Source organism: Sceloporus occidentalis, unplaced genomic scaffold (assembly GCF_023333645.1).
Source record: "Sceloporus occidentalis isolate IW3139 unplaced genomic scaffold, rSceOcc1.0.p SCAF_7, whole genome shotgun sequence".
Taxonomy (NCBI): Eukaryota; Metazoa; Chordata; class Lepidosauria; order Squamata; family Phrynosomatidae; genus Sceloporus; species Sceloporus occidentalis.
The window spans coordinates 93908160-93929891 of NW_028316987.1; the positions used below are offsets into that span (position 1 = coordinate 93908160).

The window sequence follows — 21732 nt, forward strand, 5'->3', positions numbered from 1 at the left end:
AGATTGAAGGCGTCTCAGGAAACCTGCTAGTCATCCATTATCCAACTCTATGTTGTGGACTAGTTACCAAAAAACAAAAAAACCCTTCCATAGTCCTGTGTTGGTTCCAACAGTCCAGTTGGTTGGTTGCTCAGTTTGCCTGGAGTGGTGTGGTTAGCCTCCAGAACTGACAGTCAAGGAGAAAAATATATATGTATCGCTCCACCAATTTTCAAATCTGGATATGTGTATGTGTGTGTTTACTTCCAGTTTCCATTCGATCTCAAGGTTGACTTTCCCCACAGAAAGAAGGTGTTTTCCACAAACGGAGGACCTCCTCTTTTACTTGCATGTGTGAACGTCATAGATCCGTATGCACTCCTGACAGCTAACGTAGCAGCACCAGTGGAAGATGCAATGGCACTTCTCTTTCCTCTTCTCAGTCCGTGTATTGTGGCCCCGGCCACAGCACAAGAGGTCGCAACCGTCAATCCCGTGCGAGGTGACGTTGCAGATCCGGTCGCGGGTGCCAAAGGAGCCGGTCTCGGGGTTCGGCTCACAGAAGTTGGGCGAGTTCTCATAGTAGACCAGGTCTCTCTCGGTTGGGGCTTTGAAGAAGTTATATTTAGGCCGCAGCGTCTCTACCCAGCCGCGGGACTCTCGGTGTTTCTCCACCACCATTTCCGAAGCGCTGTCGTATTTGTCCTTGAGATAGTCGCCAATGACCCGGAAGTCAGGTTGCGACCACCAACAGGTCTTCACTTCACAGCTGCCCGACAAGCCGTGGCACTTGCATTTCAGGTGCAAGTGCTCCATGATGGACTGAAAATGAAGGTGGAAGGAGGGAAGGTAGAAGACAGAGAGACAGTATTAGGTTGCTGTGTGAGAAAACATAACCACCGAGCATTTAGAAATAGAGTTGAGGCATCTAGACAAAAGTGGCAGGCAAAGTAACCAAGGGAATGCAAAGTAGAGGAGTTTAAAGTGTGAATAATTTTCATTGTCTCACTCTCTGCAATGCTAGAAATTTGGCGATTGAAGGAAATTTAATCGAGGGGCACAATTCTTATTTGGCTTCCCAATAAAGGGTACATAGGGAGTTTAAGATTGCTTCCAACTTGTTTTATTTCTGTCATCAAGTAAAGTCTTTTTTTTCATTTTGACAACCTTTTAGAAACTGACTTTTTACATGTTGTGCTGTTTTTCCTGATTTTTTAAAAAAATATATTTTAAATGGTTTTGTTTTGAAATGTTTTAAACATATGGGTAGTTTAATTGCATTTTTAAAATTTCATCATAATATAATAATTTCAATTAAATAATTAAACTGTATTTTTTAAATTTTTGTGAGCTGCTTTGAGTCCCAGGAGTTGTACACACATTTCAAGCACTCATTCTAGTGGATTAGAATGCAATCTGGCCACATGCAATTTGCAGGAGTTCAGGGTTTTTGTTCCCCTCACCTCATAAAATCTCTTTAAACTCTGGAGAAAAAGGTTTCGTGGTTGTGATGTGCATGTTTGTGATGTGTGTGGTTGTGGTGGTGATTTCTTTGTGATAACACCTGGCTTCCTCCTGAATTAGGACTGAATCCGGGAAAGGTAAAATGGGGTTTTAATCCCAAGCGATAAAGTCCCAAGGCTGCCCCTGCACTGCAGAAATAATGCACTTTGATTCCACTTTGACTCCCATGGCTCCATCCTATGAAATCCTGGGGTTTGTAACTTCTCATGGCACCAGAGGTGTCTGGCAGAGAAGGCTAAATATCTTACAAAACAAATCCCAAAATTCCATAGTAATGAGCCATGGCAGTCAAAGCAATATCAAACTGCATTATTTCTGCACTGTAGATGCAGCTCAAGTGAAATGCATTGCAGTTTTCCCAATTGTGCAATTTGGCATCAGGTTTTGTTTTGCAAGGAAATGGATAAATTGTTCCAAGGGGTTACAATCTCTCATAAAAGCAGGCATCACAAGCATTCAGATGGTATAAGGAAATCGCACAAAACACAACTAGTTTGTTTTCTTACCGTCCTTCCAGCTTCATTGTTGTGTCTGTTCATGGCGGACCGAGCATCTGGCCTGTTCTCCCGTGCGTCTGCAAACTCCCGTGATACCATGCTCCCGAATTCGACATCCTCACTGCAGCCACCCCATTTCCATCCTTCACCTGGAGGGCCCTTGTGACGGTTGTCACAGCCACAGATGGTGGCTGAACCTTCTGCGCAGGATCTGGTCACTGCAAAAGCCACACCAGCAGAGGCAATGGCATGGACGAAGGCTGACTCCCTGGTTGCTGTGGGGTGGAGAGGAGAAGAGAGATAGTGAGAGGTTAAGCATCCATGGCATACCCTCCAACATTTCACAAATAAGAACCAGGGCACATGTAGCCAAGCTACATCTGAGTGTGGTCAAGATGGGAAAAGCCTATTGGGAAGGACTGACCCTGTCAAATTGGGACAGTTGGAATGTATACCATGGTTTAAGAAACAAATTGGATTATGTTGGCAGTGCAAGCTGGATGGAAAGGTTGGAGAAAAACAAGAAAGAAAGGGGGGAAAGGAAGAGAGGCAGTGTGGTGTGGTGGTCTCAGTGTTGGAGTATGACTCTGGAGATCAGGGTTCACTTCTCCACTCAACCATGATCTTGGGCAAGTCACACACTCTCAGCCCCAGAAAGCACCATCATAGGGTCATGATAAGTTAGAAACAACTTGGCACACAACACGAAGCCAAAATAAACAGGCAATTGATTTTAGTGTCTGTTTCTAAAGGAAGAGCCAGTGTGGCATAGTAGTTTGAGCATTGGACGTTGACTCTGGAGACCAGAGAGGGAATTCACCACTGAAGTGGTTCAAAAAGTCAGCAGATGTTAATGGCTGCATCTGCACTGCAGAAATAATCCAGATTGACACCATTTAAAATCCCATGGCCCTATGCTGTGGAATCCTGGGATTTGGCATTTTGTGAAATATTTCACCTTCTCTGTCACATATCTCTGGTATCACAGCAAATTACAAATCCCACAATTCTACAGCATGGAGCCCCGGGTAGTTAAAGTGGTGTCCAACTGGATTATTTCTGCAGTGCAGATGCAGCCTGTGTCAAATACAACCCCCCTGGAGATGTTAATGTTCCGCCAATGGGTTTTCTGGAAGCTTCAGAATGAACCCTGGGTGAAAGGGAGAGCTTCAAGGCAAGTGGAGCACGTTGAACCTGGGGAAGGTTGGGGATTTTTGGACTACGATGTACAGAATCCCCAGGTGGCTGGGCGCTGTAGTAAAAAAAGCACCCAACCTTTTTCTTTCTCTGGCAAGGTGGTGGTTTTGCCCTCCTCTGCCAGGAATGCTCTGTGTACCCTCTAGGTAAAAAGCCTTCCTCTTGCTCCTCCGCGACCCAGCTGATTTTCCAGAAGGCCTCCACCTCTCAAGTCACGACCTGCTGCCTGTCTCTTCTGCGGCTACCAAGAAAGAACCACCCAAGCTGGCTGACAAATAAGCTCTCCACACATACCCCAACCTCCAGCAACACACACACACACAGCCCTGGGGCAGTCACTCTGTTCCACTCTCCTCTTATCTAAGGCTCTTACATTTTTATATGGCACCTTAATAACCCCTCATTTCCATTACAAGTGCGTGCTTTTCCTCCTGTTTATCTCCAACTCAGAAAGTGAGGCTGAGATGGGAGAGAGAAAAAGAGGCCATTTTTGGGCTCTCCCCAGCAGACCACTCTGCTTCGGGCAAGTTTTGGGAAGCTAGGAAGAGGGTCAGAAAAAGCTGGCCTTAGCAAAGGATTGGAGAAGGAACCAGACCTCTTTTCTCAGGGAAGGAACACCTTCCTAAATATTTCTGGAAACCCATCCTTGCCCTCCATCCATCACTTTCTTCTCCTCTGAGCTTAAACCTTATACCTCCAGCTGTTGTTGGACTACAACTCTCAGCATCCCCCAGCCAATTTAGCCAATGGTGAGTAATGATGGGACTTGTAGTTCAGCAACAACCAAAGGGATCCAGTTCCCATCTCTGGTCTAATTCCAACTGTTGCAGTTGACTCACTGAATCAAATGAACCAATTTACATGTTGATTTACATGTTCAATGAGAATTTATTATTGGAACTAAGAATTAAATTTAAGTCATGGCTGCCACTTTTGTGTGTGTTGTGTGCCTTCAAGTTGTTTCCGACTTATGGGGACCCTAAAGCGAACCTGTCATGGGGTTTTCTTGGTAAAATTTGTTCAGAGGGGATTTTCTCTTGCCTCTGAGGCTGAGAGAATGTGACTTGCTCAAGGTCACTCTGAAATATCATTGACTGTATTTATTTTATAAGAAAAATCAACAGAAGTCCCCCCACATTTTTTCTCTCCTTATTACAGGCATTCAAAATATTTACTCCTGTTTCATAGCCATCAGCTCCCAGCTATAAAACAGGAGTAACTACAGCACTAGTCAGCTGCTGGCTGTTACCATAAATACTGAAATTCCCCAAAAGAAAGTTTATTCTACTGTTGTTTGCCATTGGTTTATTGAATCACAGTTTGAGACAGTAAACTAAGGCGCGGGACAGACTGTCCCAAAGTGCCTTGCCACCGCCGATTCTAGGGTTAGGGACCATGCACCAACTGGACGGTTCCCAACTCTAGTATGTGCCGGCGGCATTTTGATGGCGGCCCCCCATCCACACAGGGGTCACCATCTTTACGTAAGCGATGCACAGTGTCTGTATGTCGCTGCATGTCGCTTACGTATCAAGTGCACCATTGGCACACTAGTGACATCTGCCCGGCAGCACAAAAAGAACCAGGTTTTTCTGGGCTCTTTTTACTCCGGAGGGACGCCGCGCAGTCTGGCGGCTGCAGCGTCCCACTGGAGGGAAATAGGCCGCCAGCAGGCCGCCCTTTTGAGGTGGTCTGTCCCGTGCCTTTATCTGATAAGGACTGGAATTTTGTATCAGCTTATACTTAACCAAGTACTTAACTAAGTAACTTCTCCTGCCAAACTTGATGGAGACATCACTGAACCTTTCTTTGATTATGGGCAGAATTGACTTCCTTCTTTCAATGCCACTGATGCTGGTAAAATAGGTTTAGGGGGTGAGTTACAATTGGAGCAATAGTGTCAAAAATATGACTTAAGTAGCAATTGTGAACATGAAACAGTTATGGTTAGGTAATTGTTTTATATTCAATGACCACTACTTAGGGCTCGTCTCCACTGTAGAGTGATGCAGTTTGACACTACTTCAACTGCCATAGCTCCATCTTACAAGAACTTGGGATTTGTAGTTTGGTGAGGCCTTAACTAGCCTTAACTGAGAAGGCTAAAGACCTTGTAAAATCACAAAACCCAGGATTCCATAGGATGGAGCTACAGCACTTAAAGTGGTGTCAAACTGCACCCTATGTCATGATTTTGACACTATTGGGCAAGGAGAAGTTAGTTAAATATATGAATTGATACACAATTCCTGGTGTAATTTTTAATTTCCCCATGCTGCTTCCAAATACAGAATATCAGTGGAGTGTTGGAACTAGTAAAACCACCTTGGAGTATTTCCTTGCTTAACAAAGCCCTATGAAACACATGGATTGGTATAAGTAGACAAGTGACTTTAAGGCACAGATATAATATCTCACATTGGTCCCTTTTCTCCAAATGCTGCAGGTTGGAACTTCCAGAGTATGAGAAAAGGTGTCTTTTGGGGCTGTAACTCCCAGACTCCCACACTGGCTGGGAGATTCAGGGGGTAACTGTCCAAAAAGGAGAACCTTCCCCAAGCCCAGAGGGACTGCCAATGAATCCCAGGTTCTGTAGGCAAAACCACATCTGAGGATTCCTTGTCTAAGAAAACCCTATGAAATGCATGGGGTCACCAAGTCCAACATGTGACTTGAAAGGAACATGCGTTGCCATAAGACTGACAAGTGACTTGGAAGACACCTAGAGTGACCATAAGGTCAACAGGTGACTTGGAAGTCACATGGGTTGCCATAAATAATAAATAATAAAATATTTATTTATAGCCCGCCTTTCCTCAGATCAAGGTGGGTTACAGAAAGTGCCGTTACAAGATAAAAACACAGTAAATATACATTAAAATAGCAATCAATAAATACAATCAATGCAGTCAACAATATAACAATATCCAGCTAGCTTAGAATGTACAACAACAGTAACAGTGAGGGGAGAAGAGGGGAGGCTAACAAGGGAACAATTAGGGGAAGGCTTGTTGGAACAGGAAGGTTTTTAACTCTTTCCTGGAACTCTCAGCAAGTGCTTCCCGGCCGATCTGAGTGTGCGGGGCGGATTATATGGGGAGAGGCGGTTCTCCAAGTACCCTGGGCCCAAGCCATTTAGGGCACCATACATCTGACAGGTGATTTGGAAGGCACATGGGGTCACCATAGCTCTGACAGGCAACTTGGAAGGCACATGGGGTCACCATAGGTCTGACAGGTGACTTAGAAGACACACAGGGTTGCCATAAGTCTGACAGGTGACTTGGAAGGCACATGGGGTTTCCATAAGTCCAATGGGTGACTTAGAAGGCACATGGAGACAAACACAGAGGACACACATACACAGAGGTATCCGGATGAAACCTCCCATCTGCAACCCTTCCATGTTCTGCCATTATGTTTTCCATCCTTTTCCTAACCAGAAAGTGGGAGAATCGGGTAGGAGGAAATCCCTGGAAGCGGTGGTAGCTCTCATGTCAGTGCGGGGGATTTTCGCCTTATTTTCCATGTCAAAGCAATGATTCAGTGCCTTTCCCTCAAATAACTCCAGGGATGTGGGGGAGAGGAGCTACTTCTCTGAAGCAATGCTCCTTGAACAACACCCTCTGCACTCTGTGTGGCCTCACATGCCTCTGCACCTTTGCCTCTTTCCTATTAGGAGACATGCCCTGAAGAACATCTCACAGCCAAGAAGTCCTACCATTTAAAAAAACAAAACAAAAACCTCTTAACTCAGTTGACCTGGGTCTCTTTCCTACTATTATTAAAACTGTATTTCCAAGAAAACATAAAAGAAGAGATCTCTGAAATAGAGCCTAAAATGCCTGGTATTCATTGGCAGTCTCCCATCCAAGTACTAACCAGGGCTGACCCTGCTTAGCTTTGTGTGTACATGTGCTTGAGTGCCTTCAAATCACTTGTTGACTTATAGAAACCCCATGAATTTCACAGGGTTTTCTTAAGTAAGGAGCACTCAGAAGTGATTTTGCCAGTTCCTTCCTCTGAAACAGAGCCTACGGTGGACGATATCACACAAATGAAATTGGAAGTATAATCCAGTGTCATCTTGAAGGCAATCATGCGTATTCACGTTATTGCATGAAAGGGTACCACACGTGATCGCTGGAAGTCTGAACGCACTCCAAACGCAATCACGTGTCAGTCCACAGTTAAGTAAATTCGGTGAACTAGCGAAGTCACAAACCCTGTTCCTAGGCAACTTCGTACTCAGTGCTCTGTTGTTTGGTGTGACGTGAATGTCTCCTTTAGTCTTGGTCCCCCCCCCAATCCGGAAGGGGAGGTTTCCCATGAAGCCACGCTGCAATCCCACTTCCATTTTGCTTCCACTTGTCCTTCAACATTGCGGGGGGGGGGGGGGGGGGCTGCTGCCTACTAATGAAGAGGCATGGACCCGGAGCTATTGGATAACCATTATATTCACATTTTAACATGACAAGAGTGAATATATGCTTGTTTTAACATGAATAGAGCATGTTCTTTCAACCATTCTCCCCGCTTCCCCTCCAACTTCTTTTGTAAATTGTGGGGTTCCTTGGTTCCTCTCTCTCACTCACCTAAATATGCTATGCTCCAGTCATCTGGAGTCTCACTGAGCATGCGCAAGGGTGCCCACTCACAATTAAGAACCCACCGATATGATGGCTTACTTTGCACAGGGTCGCGTTCAAGGAGGCCATTACGGCCAATTTAAGCTGTGATAAGTAATCACGTAATTGCGTGAATTTTTGAGTTGACCTTGCTATCTTCTCTTTTGAAATTGAGAGTCTCCCGTTGTCATGGCCAGCCAAGAGCAGGTCTCGGGGATGAGGAGGAGGATGGGGTTCCTCCAGTGCAAGAGGTAATTGAGGCTACACTAGGTGCTAATCCTGCTCGAGTGCAAGAGGTAATTGAGGCTACACCAGGTGTTAATCCTGCTCTGCCAGAAGCCAGCCCTGATCTCCCAGCCCCAGAGGAGGAGGCTCAGCCAGGTCCTAGTGCTGGTGGGATTCCTCTGGTGGTACAGCAGCCTAGTGGTGACTCTGGGGAGGAACCAGGCTTGGAGGTTCCCTCCTTCAGGCAGCGCAGGGCTGAAAGTGTTGGCAGATGCAGATCCCAGAGAATTGCTGCAAGGCAATTAGCTAACCAGCCTCACCTGGTACGGGGAGGCATTCCCCTATTTAGGAAGCAGAGACATGCCAGCTCAGTGCCAGAGTTTATTGCATGATCCTTTGGTGTGATTGCTGCCGGCACTGGCTTCTTGTATCCTGACTCCTTGTTGCCTTGACTTTGGAACGGACTGGACTTTTGTTACTTTCTGGCTGCCCTGACCCTGGACTGGACTCTTGTTACCTGCTGGCTGCTCTGACCCTGGACTGGACTGACTATCATGATCTCTGTTCTCCTGACTTCGGCTTTGGCTTTCGGTTTGCTCTTTCTCTCATTCCCTGCAAGGTTTGTGGACTGTTTCAGCTGCTTGCTTTGCTAATTACCATCCTCATCAGTGGTGTTTGTGTGTGCTGGCTGCAGTCTAGGACACCCGTCCCATTTGATAAACTCCAGTGCCTGGTATTTGTTGGTGGTCTCCCATCCAAGCATAAACCAGGACTGACCCTGCTTAGCATCTAGTTTGTATGTAAGTGCCTTCAAGTTGTCTGTCAACTTATGGCAACCCATTTTATGGCGTTTTCTTAGGCAAGGAACACTCAGAGGTTTTTTTTTTTGCCAGTTCCTTCTTCCGAAATAGAGCCAAGGCAAAAACGCACCTCAGCAAATTTATCCTAAAAAAGCAGCCCAAGAGTCAATGTTTGGTTTCCAATGTTCCCAATATTTTTGCCATCAGCAAAGTCAAATTCCCAGCATCCTGGATTCTCCCTCTGGCTTTTTTTTTTTTTTTTTTTTGATGGAAGCAATGCATTACACCTTTCTTCCTGCTTTTGGACCCCCCTCCTTTGCACTCCAGGCATTTGCCATAAATTACACACATGCCAAAGACTTCCAACATGTTTCTAACAATCTCTCCCCCCACATTTCTGGGACGATTTCAATCTCTCAGCCTGGTGACTTGCCAACGTTTAATAGTTTTGATTACTAAACTATCTGTTCCTGTTTAATCATAAACACATTAAAAAAATACATTTATTCGCTACCTTCCCTTTGCTCCAGGGAAAAAAAGGGTGTCTGAGAAAGGGAATTTCCCATATACTTCCATGACTTTACAGATCAATGGGATACCTACCAGCAGGTTGCTGCCCAAGGCCTGCAAAAACAATCCTTTGCATACCTTCCAACATTTCACAGATGAAAACTGGGACACATCTGGCCAAGGGATATTAGAGTGTGGTCAAGATGGCAAAAAGTTATTAATAAGGAAGAACACACAGGCTAGGAGAAGCTGCAGCAGTTTGCCATTCAAATAAAAACAAAACCACACCCAATGTCTAACAAATGAGGAATATATATACGTTTGCCTATCTTTCAAGATAGTGCTCTCACCCTGAGATTCCTTCCCCTTGCCTGAGATTCAGCCCAGCCCTTAAAATATGGCAACCTTGCTTGTCCTGTCCATATGTATAAAAAACTACGTCAGAGAAGCTTGCATGGCGTAAAGGCAAGGGTAGGAATGGGGTGGTCCTCCAAATGTTGTGGGACTACAACTCTCTGCATTCCTAGCCAGCATAGTCAGTACTGAAGAATGTTGGGATTTGTAGTTGCCCACTCTTGGTGTAGCCAATGGGCATCAGTCTTTGGACTTTCAGGGATTTTGGACTTCTAATTCCAGAAGCTTCATTCAGAATGACCAACAATCAAGGCTTTAGGGAGCTGGAGACCCAAACATCTAGAGAACCTCCTGGTGTAGCCCAGTGGTTCTGAAACTGTGGGGTGAGATGCCAGGGGGTGACAAAAGATGTTCAAGCAACTTGAAGGTTTTGATTCATCCTTGCTGGCATCCACCATTATTTGGAACTGCAGCAGGGCCCAAATCAGATAATCCTTCTCGATTGGCAACAACCACCACCATTCAAAAGGGTTTGAACTTATTTGGTACATCACCTGTGCCATCTGTTTTTGATACAGCTAGAGGAACCACTCTAGGCTCCTGGCATGAAATCGTGTTCATGCCAAACTATTAACTGAAGCAGATCAGGCACTGTAAGTGCACCAGTAACACTAGCGCTGATAACTGGGAACAACCTACCTGCTTGAGGGTGTCACATGCATTGAGTTAAACACTGAATTTACTTAAATCTTAGAATATGAATATACATGAATGTGCGAATGAAAATATGCACACTAAATAAAGAAAATATTTTTATTCATATACTATGTCAAGTAGGGGCAGACACACAATGTCTGTTTGTAGATGTAAGGGGGGTGTCCCAAGGGTAAAAAATCTGAGTACCATTGGTATAAACAATACTGTGCTAGATGGACAAATGGCACATTGCAAACAGCCTTCCCTTGTTTCTATATATTTAGCTTTCTACTGTAACTTGCCAAATATATTTTACAGTCAGTCCTCCACTTTTGCAATTTGAATATTCACAGTTCTCTCAAGGTCCTCCAGCACAGCTCTAGGCCCAACTTTCGCCAGAGGCTGCACTCCCCTCCAGCAGGATGGACCACTGCATTTCAGTAATCTGGAAGTAACACCACATCTCTTCTGCCTGCCATTGTGGCCAATTTTCCACTTTTGGGGGCTGGGGTTGGAATCAAGAGTTCCAGATACAATGTAAAATAATGTATTTGTGGCTTGTTTGGGTTGCTTTTCAGGTGAAAAACCACCTGAAAACAAGCACAAAAGGACTTGGTGTTCTCCTAGAGTTCAAGAGCAACATTTTGGGGGTCCCAAAGGCTTCATGTGACCCACAGATCACACTTTGCTCACTCCTGGTTTCTTATTTCTATGTATAGTTGTGAAAGCCAGACAATGAAGAAAGCTGATAGTATAGCATTGAAATATGGCGCTGGAAGAGAGTTCTGCAGGTATCATGGACCACCAAAACAATATAAATAAATAGATCCAAGAACCAATCAAGCTTGAATTCTCCCAAGAAGCCAAGATGACTAAACTGGAATTGTCATACTTTGGACATATCATGAAAAGATACGACTCATTAGAAAAGCCAATAATGTTTAGTAAGGTAGAAGGCAGTAGGAAAAGAGGAAGACCACCATACAGATGGATAGACTCAATCATAGAAGCCATAGTTTGCAAAATCTGAGCAGGGCTGTTGCGGATAGGGGGACATGGAGGTCTGTCATTCATGGGTTTGCCACAAGGCTTGGTGGCAATTAACAACAATGACGACAACAACAACAACTGAATAGCAGGTCTCCTGGGTTGAAGGCACCCACCCCCCAAAGGGCCAAACAACTGGAATCTGGGTCCTCAGGGAAGAACCAAACAAAGGACATTGAATTGTGAAGGTGTGATTAATCTCCCATACTAATATGAGAACTGTTCGACCAGGTTGCTAACAGGAAGAGTTTCTCTGCCAGTCTGTTCCCAGTCTTGAACTACACACTCAGCTGAAACTAATCTTGCTAAACACAAATTAATCCATGGAAACTCACTGGGTGACCTTGGCCAAGTCAGACACTTGCAGCCCCAGAAAACCCTACAATAGGCTTGCCCTAGGGCCAGTATAAGGCAGAAGTTACATGAAGGTACATCGCCACCACAGATGCCACTGTGTGGTGTAGTCAAGCTGATGCTCATTTCTCCAAGTGTATCAACAATATTGAAAGATGCATCAGGGGACCCTTCTGGTGATTGGAGCAATGTGTTGTTTCTGGGGAAAAATTGTAATTGTTCATGCTCAAGGGCTGTTGTTTTCTTTAAATGGGTTTCCTAACTGTTGGAAAGCACCATCAGGAAGAATAATAAACCAGCAAGAATTTTGCACATGAGAGCTCGAGTAGTGTCATTGTTGGAGCGTTGGGCTATAACTCTTGAGACAAAGCTCCAAATTCCCACTTAGCCATGGAAACCAACTGGTGACCTTGAGCCAGTTACACTCTCTCAGCTTCAGAGGAAGGCAAAGCAAACCTCCTCTAACCATTCTTGAAAGAAAACCTCATGACAAGTTTGCCTTAGGGCAGCCATAAGTTGGAAATGACTTGAAGGCACACCACCAACATAACTGCCCCTGTGTGACATAGTAGTTTGAGTGTTGGACTACAACTCTGGAGCCCGTGGTTTAATTCCCTGCTTGGCCATGAAACCCATTAGGTGACCTTGTGCAAGTCACACTCTCTCAGCCTCAGGGGAAGGCAATGGCAAATCTCCTCTGAACCAATCTCTCCAAGAAACTCCTGTGATGGATTTGCTTTAGGGTTGCCATAAGTAGGAAATGACTCGAAGGCACACAACAACAATAACAACAGTGATGCTAAGAGGGACTCTAAAACCCTTCTCCCTGGTAGCAGGGGGTCAAATTTGCTACATGGCCTGATCTTATTACCATGAGAAGTTGTCCTTGTAGGGTCTTCCCAGCAACTTAAACACGCACACATAAGAAACACACACACACCAAGCAACCATCCAAATCTCTGTCCCTCCCCTCCTATCGGATGGACCCCCATCTCCCCCTCCCCAGTCCTCTGTGATCAGTAGGCTGTGCTCTGACAAAAGGATCGTCCCCTCTCTTGGCCTACCTGAGAATGGAATGCAAGGCCTCCATCTCCCTTGGCATGATTCCTCTTGACAGCCCGGCTTGGTTGGTATGGCAAGTCGTCCTTATTACCTGCTGGGGGGAATGAATCCCCTTTTGTCCGGAAGGTGTCACGGCGCGTTAGTCCAACAATGGCCCCAGATATTTTATATGAAGTTTGCCCTTGCCACTGATTAGCAGGAACCAACCCAGTCATAGCAACCTAGAACTATGCGTTGGCCGGGCCCCGTCGCCGGCCGAAAGGGAAATCCCTATTCAAATGGTTTAATAAAACAATCTAAAGGGCGTGTGAATGGTGAAAAGCATTTTCACTTTTTTCTCTTTCGCTTAATCTCCTGGTCTCTGGGATATTGTGCTCGGAGCAGACCCCAGCGGGGTACAGGCTAAAGTCCCCCATCAAGTGTTTTTTAAGGGCCCCCTTTTCTCTGCGAGTTAATGATATACTGGTGTCATTGCCTCCCACAGCAAGGAGAAACACGCCTGGGATGAAAAGGATGGACCTCCGAACACATCCTAAAAGGCGACAATTTCTCATCCAAAGGTCACAGGTCGTAACCTGCCTTTTTGGGGGGATGTCTAACCAGTCCACTTTCAAATGAGGGCTGAAGCTCAGGGTTGTTCCCAAGGGCTTGACTTATACACACAGAAAAAGAGAGAATGAGAGAAAGAAAGAGATAGATAGATATGTAGAGAGAGACATTGTCCTCCTGTAAGTGAGTCCCGACAATTAATTTCTTCAAGCTCCTGGAATGAATTGATTCATTTCTAGGTCCATAAAAGTGATGCATATTTACCAGGCTGTACTGAGATAGGTCACAGATCAGGGGCATGCGCATGAGGAAATGGGATGCAAAGGGGAAAAGTGAGGGAAAGCAAATCCAGGTACTTGTTCTTGGTGGCAAAATTCCATACCAGCTGGAACTGAAAGGACCTCATGGCAGAGAGGAGCCAAAAATGCTTGTTTTCTCAACTAAAGAAGGGGCATGGTTCTGTATCCCATCTCTTTTTCATACATTGTCTGATATACCAGGAGTGGTCAAGTTCTGAGCTAGAAATGGCAGCATTTTAAAGCTACTCCAAGACTTTGCTACACCAAAACATGACACACAAGACTACTATCATTCAGAGATATAGCATTGTTAGTCTGAAATAATAGCATGCAAAGGGATCTTTTAGCGCCTTTGAAAGTAACTGTGTGAAAGAAGTTGTAGCATAAACTTTTGTAGACTTGGTTTACTTCCACAGATCTGTGAATTTCCATGTGTAGCTTGTGTCAAAGCTGCTACAAGATACCTTGCATGACTACTATAAGGGAAACTGTACAGGTGGTAAACTGATTACTAAGAGGTTAACAGCAAAGGAAGACATCTCTACCCGTTAGTTGATGCATTTCAGTATCTTCAAGTCAACTGGGGTATCCTGTATTACTTTGTTGTTGCTGTGAGCCTTCAAGTTGTTTCCAACTTATGGTAACTCTAAGGTAGACCTATCATGGGGTTTTCTTGGCAAGATTTGTTCAGAGGCTATCCATTGCCTTCTTCTGAGGCTGAGAGAGTGTGATTTGCCCAAGGTCACTCAGTGGGTTTCATGGCTGAGCTGGAAATCTAAGTCTGTTCTCCAGAGCCAGAATCCAACACTCAAACCACTATTCTGAATTTTCCAATGCAATTCTGTGGACAAAAATGTATGTGTAATATGTGTACTAGGGAAAGCTGCACACAAAAATGGATATATTGGGGAGGGGGGTAATGTGCTAAAAACAGTGCATCAAGTGAAATTGTTTACAAAACTGCATCTGTTAGATGCATTAGATGTATACAAAATGTCCATACATAAAGGGGAAAGCAAAATACAGATGAATACAGACTTTTAAAGAAAATTGTAAACTGGTGTGGAAATGCTGCAAAACAAATGGAAGTACCGAAGAAAAATGAGAAATCAAAAGAAACTACAATTGATTCATTTTCAGCTGATGAGACCTGAAGGCGAACATGCCACAGTTTTCTTGACAAGATTTGCTCAGAGTGGGTTTGCCTTTGCCTTTCTCTGAGGCTGAGAGAGTGGGACTTGCACAAGATCACCCAATAGGTTTCCATGGATTTACAGGGATTCAAACCCTGGTCTGCAGGGTTCTAGTCGAACATTCAAACCACTATGACTATACCATGTTGACTCCCTAGCCTAGTCTAGCATAGTCCAAATTTACTGGCAAGAATTTTTAGAAGGACAAGTTGCTGACCTGCACCCAAGTTGTTGTTTTCGCATGCCTTCGAGTCTGACACTGGCTTATGGCAACCACATCTTAGACTTTTCTTGACAAGACTTATTATGAGGTTTCCCAATCCATTCTTCTGAGGCTGAGAGTGTGTGAGTTGCCCAGAGTCACCCAGCAAGTTTCCATGGCTTAGTGAGGATTTAAATCCTAGTTTCCTGGAGTCTTAGCCCAACACTCAGATTACTGTGCCATGCTGGCCTGAAGCCAAGAAGTGGGTAGAAAAGATAATGGTGGTGGTCTGCGAAGGGTCTGTAAATTATTGAAGAAGAGCCCTAAAGAGAGAACAGATAACAGGCCAATTCTTTTGCCACAGTTGCCACCTGAATGCCAATGGGAATCCCACTAACAAGAGTGTGTAACAGCATCCTCCCAGTCACACCATCCAACATCTAATATTCAGGGACATATGGATCCATATTCAGGAAAACACAGCCATTATGACTAGAAGCCATCAGAAGCCTTTTCTTTCCATGACAATACTATGGAGTTTATCAAACGGGGGTGGGGTGGTGGGAGGTGGCTAAATCCCATGCAAAAAGGGGTTTAAATCTGGGGAAATCCTGCAAAAGTAGGATTGTTTTCAGATGGCATCGGGCACATTGAGCATTAACACGACTTCAGAAAGTTGCAAAATCGTGCCACTTTTTACTTTCAGGAAAATCCCAAAAGTAAAAGAGCAGCACAATTTTCCCCACTTGGTTAGTGTCGCATCAATGCTCAATGTGCCCGATGTGTCTGAAAACAATCCCGCTTTTGTGGGATTTTCCTGGGATTTAAACCCCGTTTATGCACAGGCTTTGGGCACTTTCCCTCTCGTGTGATAAACTCCTATGATCCAAATATTGTTGGGACACTAGGCTACAATAAACAATAGTTGTGCAAGTGTTGTGCTTTCTCAGGGGTTGTATGTGTGTGATCTTTTGTGCAGCCAAACAATTCACAAGCACACTTGGTCTCCCTTCTCTTACTTTTGACTCCTATGCTAAGTGATCATTGTGTAATGGGTGGACTCAAGGTGCCGGCATCCACTGTGTCATCAGTTACACAACTGTTGTGCCTGGCAAGGGGTTGACCCTTGTGGTGTCTTCCAGCTTTCTATTATTCTATATTACACAACAATAAGGACAGTGGCATACACTTTTGCTACACTAAACAGTCAGCCGTCCCTCCATATCCACAGATTCTTTATCCACAGATTCAACCATCCACAGCTTGAAAATATTCCAAAAACTTACAGTTTCCAAATGGCAAACCTTGATTTTGCCATTTTATATTAGGGGCACCATTTAACTATGCCATTGTATTTAATGGGACTTGAGTATCCATGGATTTTCGTATTCCTGGAATCAAACCCATTGTGAATCTCATTGTGGGAGAAAGGCAAGATATAAATCATTGAAATAAATAAAATAAAATATAAACCCCAGTGGATATCTTGCATGTGGATACCACTGTACTATAAAAATGTTTGTCCCAGTACTCTATCACCTTTGATAGATGGCCTTGATATAATTTTGATAATATCCTTGATACTGTAACAATATCAGTTACAGTTAAGAAAGAAGATAGGAGGAAGATCCATTCATTTGAGATGTGGTGCTGGAGAAGAGTGCTGAGGATCCCATGGAGAGTTAAAAGGACAAACAAATGGGTCCTAGAGCAGATCAAGCCAGAAATCGCCCTGGAAGCCAAATTGACCAAACTGAGGGTGTCATACTTCGGACATATCATGAAAAGGAATGATTCATTGGAAAAAAAACAATAATGCTGGGAAAAGTAGAGAGAAGCAGAAAGAGAGGAAAGCTGCATGCCAGATGGATGGACTCTATTAAGGAACTCATGGGTATGAATCTGCAAGAACTAAGCAGAGCAGTGGAAAGTAAGGAGTCTTGGAGATGTCTCATCCATAGGGTTGCAATGGGTCAAGATCAACTCAAGGAAATTAACAATAACAACTTTATGAGCCAACTGAGAAACTAGGGCGTGTTACAGACCGCTCCTTTGGGGCGGCCTGTAGGCGCTCCTTTCCCCGCCGGATCGGAGCCTCAGCTGCCAGAGCGGCAGCCTCCAAGGCCCTGATCCGCTGCTTTCCAGGCCGCAGGGATGTGGCAAAAGACCGCTTCCCCGCGGACTGGAAAGGGGTGTCCTTGGGGCTTCATGCCCCAAGGACACCCAACGGCAGCAGGGAAGAGGAGTAAGGGGCCGCTCAGCCCCTTTCTCCCTTGTGTCGCTGGCGCAGCTGTCTAAAGGCTGCGCCAGCGATGCAAATCGTGGAAGGAGCTCCATTTTGGAGCTCCTTCTAGTGCCGCGGAAAGGGCGCTCTATGCGCCCTCACACGGCGCAAAGACATCACGTCCGCGCTGCCCCATTTGGAGGTGGCGCGTTCATGACGTCGTAATGGCGGCCCCTGTGTGGAATGGGCGCCGCCATTTTGTACGTCCTGGGGACGTATTAGGGTTAGATGCGGGCGTAAGGCACACACTTTCCCTAACTCTAGTATGTCCCCAGGACGTACTTTACACCCGTCTGTAACGGGCCTAAGAAAGGAAGGGGTCAGTGAAAATAGTGAAAGCTAAGCAATATTTAACCGGGATGCTAGCTAATTAAAAGACATCTGAGCTGATGAATAATCTACTTTTTCCACCTCCTAGATCTGTCTATGAACCACATGGATTCCTATGGGCCTTCTGGCCCAACTAGTCCACTAATGGACCTTGCAGATCCACCACTTAATTCCTTATGGAGTTCAACTGGGGAACATCGCTCAATGCGGGAACCTTTTATCCTCGGATTTTGTGGCATCCCATTGTGGTTCGATACATTTCCTTCTCTGATGGTTCCCCCCCTGACTTTATCGCCTATCGTTTGTATCCATCTCCATTTAATTATCTGCCTCCCTCTTCCAGCATCCTTTACATCTTCTTCAAAGGGAAGGGTGTTCCCTCAGCCCTCCTAATGTATGCCTCCTCGGACTGACTCACTTGTACATGATTAATGCTTGTGCCAGTTCCCTAAACGATTTCTACTCCTGCATGCTTAATATGTAAAAATTTAATTAAAGTGTTATTCATTAAAGACCATATCTGGGCCAATTTTCAAATATCCAAGGGGCGTATTCCAATTAGGAGATCTATGCCAGCAAACTACTGCAAACAGTCTCTCTCCATCTCTTTCGTTCTCTCCTTCTCTCTCTCCTTCTCTCTCATTTCTTTCTCTCTCCCCCTGCCAAAATCAAAGCCATCAATTTCAATATGATAAAGAATGTTGGGGGGGAAGTGAGGAGGGGGAAAGAATTAATAAAAACCACAACCATATTTTCAGGAATGTGTTATGAAAAAGGCGGGTATTTCTTTCAGCAAGACAGCTAGTCTCCATCATGCCCACAACACAATCAGGGAGAACCATCCAAAGAGCACTTTCAATCTTGACTTGAAGTCTCTCCAGGACTGATCAGGGAGGCTGGAAGCAGTAGTACAACCAGCCCCCCTTATTCATGGATTTTTTATTCATGGATTCAGCTATCCATGGATTGAAAATATTCCAAAAAAATATAAATTCCCAAAAGGAAACCCCGATTTTGCCGTTTCCTATATGGAACACCAGTTTACTGTGCTGCTGTATATCATGGGATTTGAGCTTCCATGGATTTTGGTATCTATTAGGGGGAGGGTCCTAGAACCAAACCCCAGTGGATACCAAGGGCCCACTGTACATGTTCCAGGTGGTCTGGAAAGGGGCCAAGGACATGACAATGTGGTGTGTGTTTTTGCCTTGCTGACCATTGGAACAGCTTCACAGGTGCTTCAAGTACTGGGAATGCGCTCCATACCCTCCACTGTTCCAGTTTGGCAGGGATGGCCTCAATCCATCCTGTGCCTTCCCACATTTTAGTTGCTTTTAAAACGTCCCAGTTTCTCTCCCCTCCTCCCACTGTGCCCATTTGTCCTCAGCATCCTTCAATACCTGCAAACTGAGTTCAAAGCAAAAAAAGTAGTTTGACCAGTTAATAGAGAGCCAGTGTGGTGAAGTGGTTTGAGGATTGGGCTATGGTTTTGGAAACCAAGGTTCAGCCATGAAAACCTACTGGGTGACTTTGGGCAAATCACATGATCTCAGCTTCAGGGGAAGGGAAAGCTGCCTCCTCAGCCAAAGAAATATTGCCAAGGAAACCTTCTCCTAAGTTTACTTCAGGGTTGTCGTAAACTGGAAAGGACTGAAAGTCAAACAACAATAATAACAACAGCAGCTCAGTTAACAATGAAAAGATAGCATAGAGTCTTGCCCTTTCCAGTAGGCTTCTTTCGGTTTCTCTTTTTTCCAGTTCTCCTGATTTTAGTATATCCATCATCATCATCATCATCATCATCATCATCATCATCATCATCCTGCTTTGCCCTCAAAATTTGGACTCAAAGCATCTCACTATTTATTTATTTATTTTAAAAAAAGAGAGAATGATAACCTCACAAAAAGCAGCTTACAGCAATACAGCAATACAGTTTAAAAACATACAGTTGGTGAGCATTAAAACAGAAAGAAACTATTATAACATTAAAACAAATCTCACAATAAAAGAATAAAATGAGATTTGAAAAGATAAAAAGCTCTTAAATGCAGTGGTTAAAACATTTACTCCCTAGCCTTTCTGTTTTAAAAACTTATCTGAATAAAGAGGTTTTAGCCTGCTGATGGAAGGACAAGGAGGGGACCAGTCTGGTTTTCTTGGGAAGCGAGTTCCAGAGTCCAAGGGCAGCCACCAACAAGGCTCTCTCTTATGCCACCACCAACCAAGCTTGTGATGGTGGTAGGACTGAAAGAAGGGCCTCTCCTGATGATCTCCGGTTCATACATGGAGATATGGTCTGCCAAATAGCCTGGACCTGAACCATAGGATGCTTTACAGGTCATCACCAGCACTTTGAATTGTGCCTGGAAACAAACTGGCAGCCTGTGCAGCTCTTTCAATAAGGGCGTTATATGTCAGGGCTCCTCTGCTTAAAATAGTAATTTGGGTGCTCTACTTCATTAGTAACTTTTACCCTCTTGTTGCCTGGATGCACTTTTTGACTTCACTCTAATACTGCTTGGCCATGCATGTGATTTTATCTGTGAATCTTTGGGAAGTATGGGACTGTACAGACAGCCCCTAAGGGGTGGCAGGACACCACCTCTTTCCTTGCCAGATTGGAACCGCATCAACTGCACGCCACAGCCCTGATCTGGCCTTTTTGCAGTGCAAGAAGGAGCCGCAAAAAGCAGCTTCATTTTGCGCTGGAGAAAGGGTGCTCTAGCTGCTGCTCTGGTGCCTTTTCACTGCTTCTTTGGCACAGTGCATCTAAGTGCTACATCAAAGACACAGCATGATGCTGCCCGCTGTCTGGTCAGGCTGGTGGCATGGGGGCGGCATGGGGATGGCATGAAGATGGCATGGGGCTGGTATCCAGGTGGCCAGCGTGTGGACACCACGCCCCCACTCTGCCTCAAGGCTGGCTTTTTATGCTGGTCTGTTCAGGCCCTATGTCTACTGTTTCCTCAACTGCCCATTGCACGGCTGGACAGAGCCAGCATGGTGCAGTGGTTTGAATGTTGGACTATGACTCTGGAGACCAGGGTATGAATCCTGGCTCGGCTATGCAAATGCACTGGGTGACCATTGTAAGTTGCACTCTCTCAGCCTCAGTGGAAGGGAATGGCAAACTGCCCCTGAAGAAACTTGCCAAGAAAACTCCAAGATAGGGTTGCCTTAGGGTCGGCATAAGCTGGAAACAGCTTGAAGGCACACATCAACAACGAACGCCTACTGTTTCCCCACCTGCCTACTGCACAGCTGCCTTACTCTCCCCCTCCCCATGCCCTGTCTACCCACCTTCCTAACCACTGGCTGCAGGACAGGTGCACCAACCAGGGCAACCGCTCTGGGCAGCAGCTCTCATCCTGGCTTGAAAAATATAAGGCAGGAAGGGGAGCAGGGGAAAATCCCGTTCCTCAAATCATCCCCTTCCTGGACAGCTGGGAGTCCCTTTACTGCTCTGCCCAAACCAACCACCTCCATGCACAGATGCTTACCTGGCTGGCCTGTGATCAGCCACTAGCAGCCCCTACCTGTTCTGCTGGGGCCCCTTCACACTACACAATTATAGTCTTATGATTCCACTTTAACTGTCATGGAAACATCCCATAGAATCCTGGAATGTGAGGTTTAGAGAGGGATGTTCAGGATTCTATGAGCCTGGAGAGTAGGATTTGAATCCTCACTCAGCCATGGAAACCCACTGGGTGACCTTGGGCAAGTCACACTCTCTCAGCCTCAGAAGGAGGCAACAGCAAACTTCCTCTGTACAAATCTTGCCAAAAAAACCTCATAATAGGTCAGAAATGATTTGAAGGCCCACAATAACAACAATAACACAAGAATCCAAGAGAATAGATTTGGAAGTAAGCAATCTAACTATTTTCCAATTGGACATCCCAAATTTTCAAGAAGATAATCTAACTGATGACAGAATGCATTAATGTTTCAGGAATTCTGCAAAAATTAAATATCGAAACAGACTTGGATAAACGT

The 21732-nt window shown here is 45.0% G+C and overlaps 1 protein-coding gene across 1 annotated transcript in view; it reads right to left on the bottom strand.

Moving 5' to 3' along the window:
- Positions 1-321: 321 nt before the first annotated feature.
- LOC149310132 (protein Wnt-3a) overlaps positions 322-21732 on the bottom strand; it is a 38330-nt gene continuing 16919 nt past the window's right edge. Inside the window, exons 2-3 of the mRNA XM_089531479.1 lie at positions 2010-2275; positions 322-801 (exon numbers count right to left, since the gene is read on the bottom strand). Of these exons, the coding sequence (XP_089387605.1) occupies positions 322-801; positions 2010-2275 (746 nt within the window). The remainder of the gene's footprint in view (positions 802-2009; positions 2276-21732) is intronic.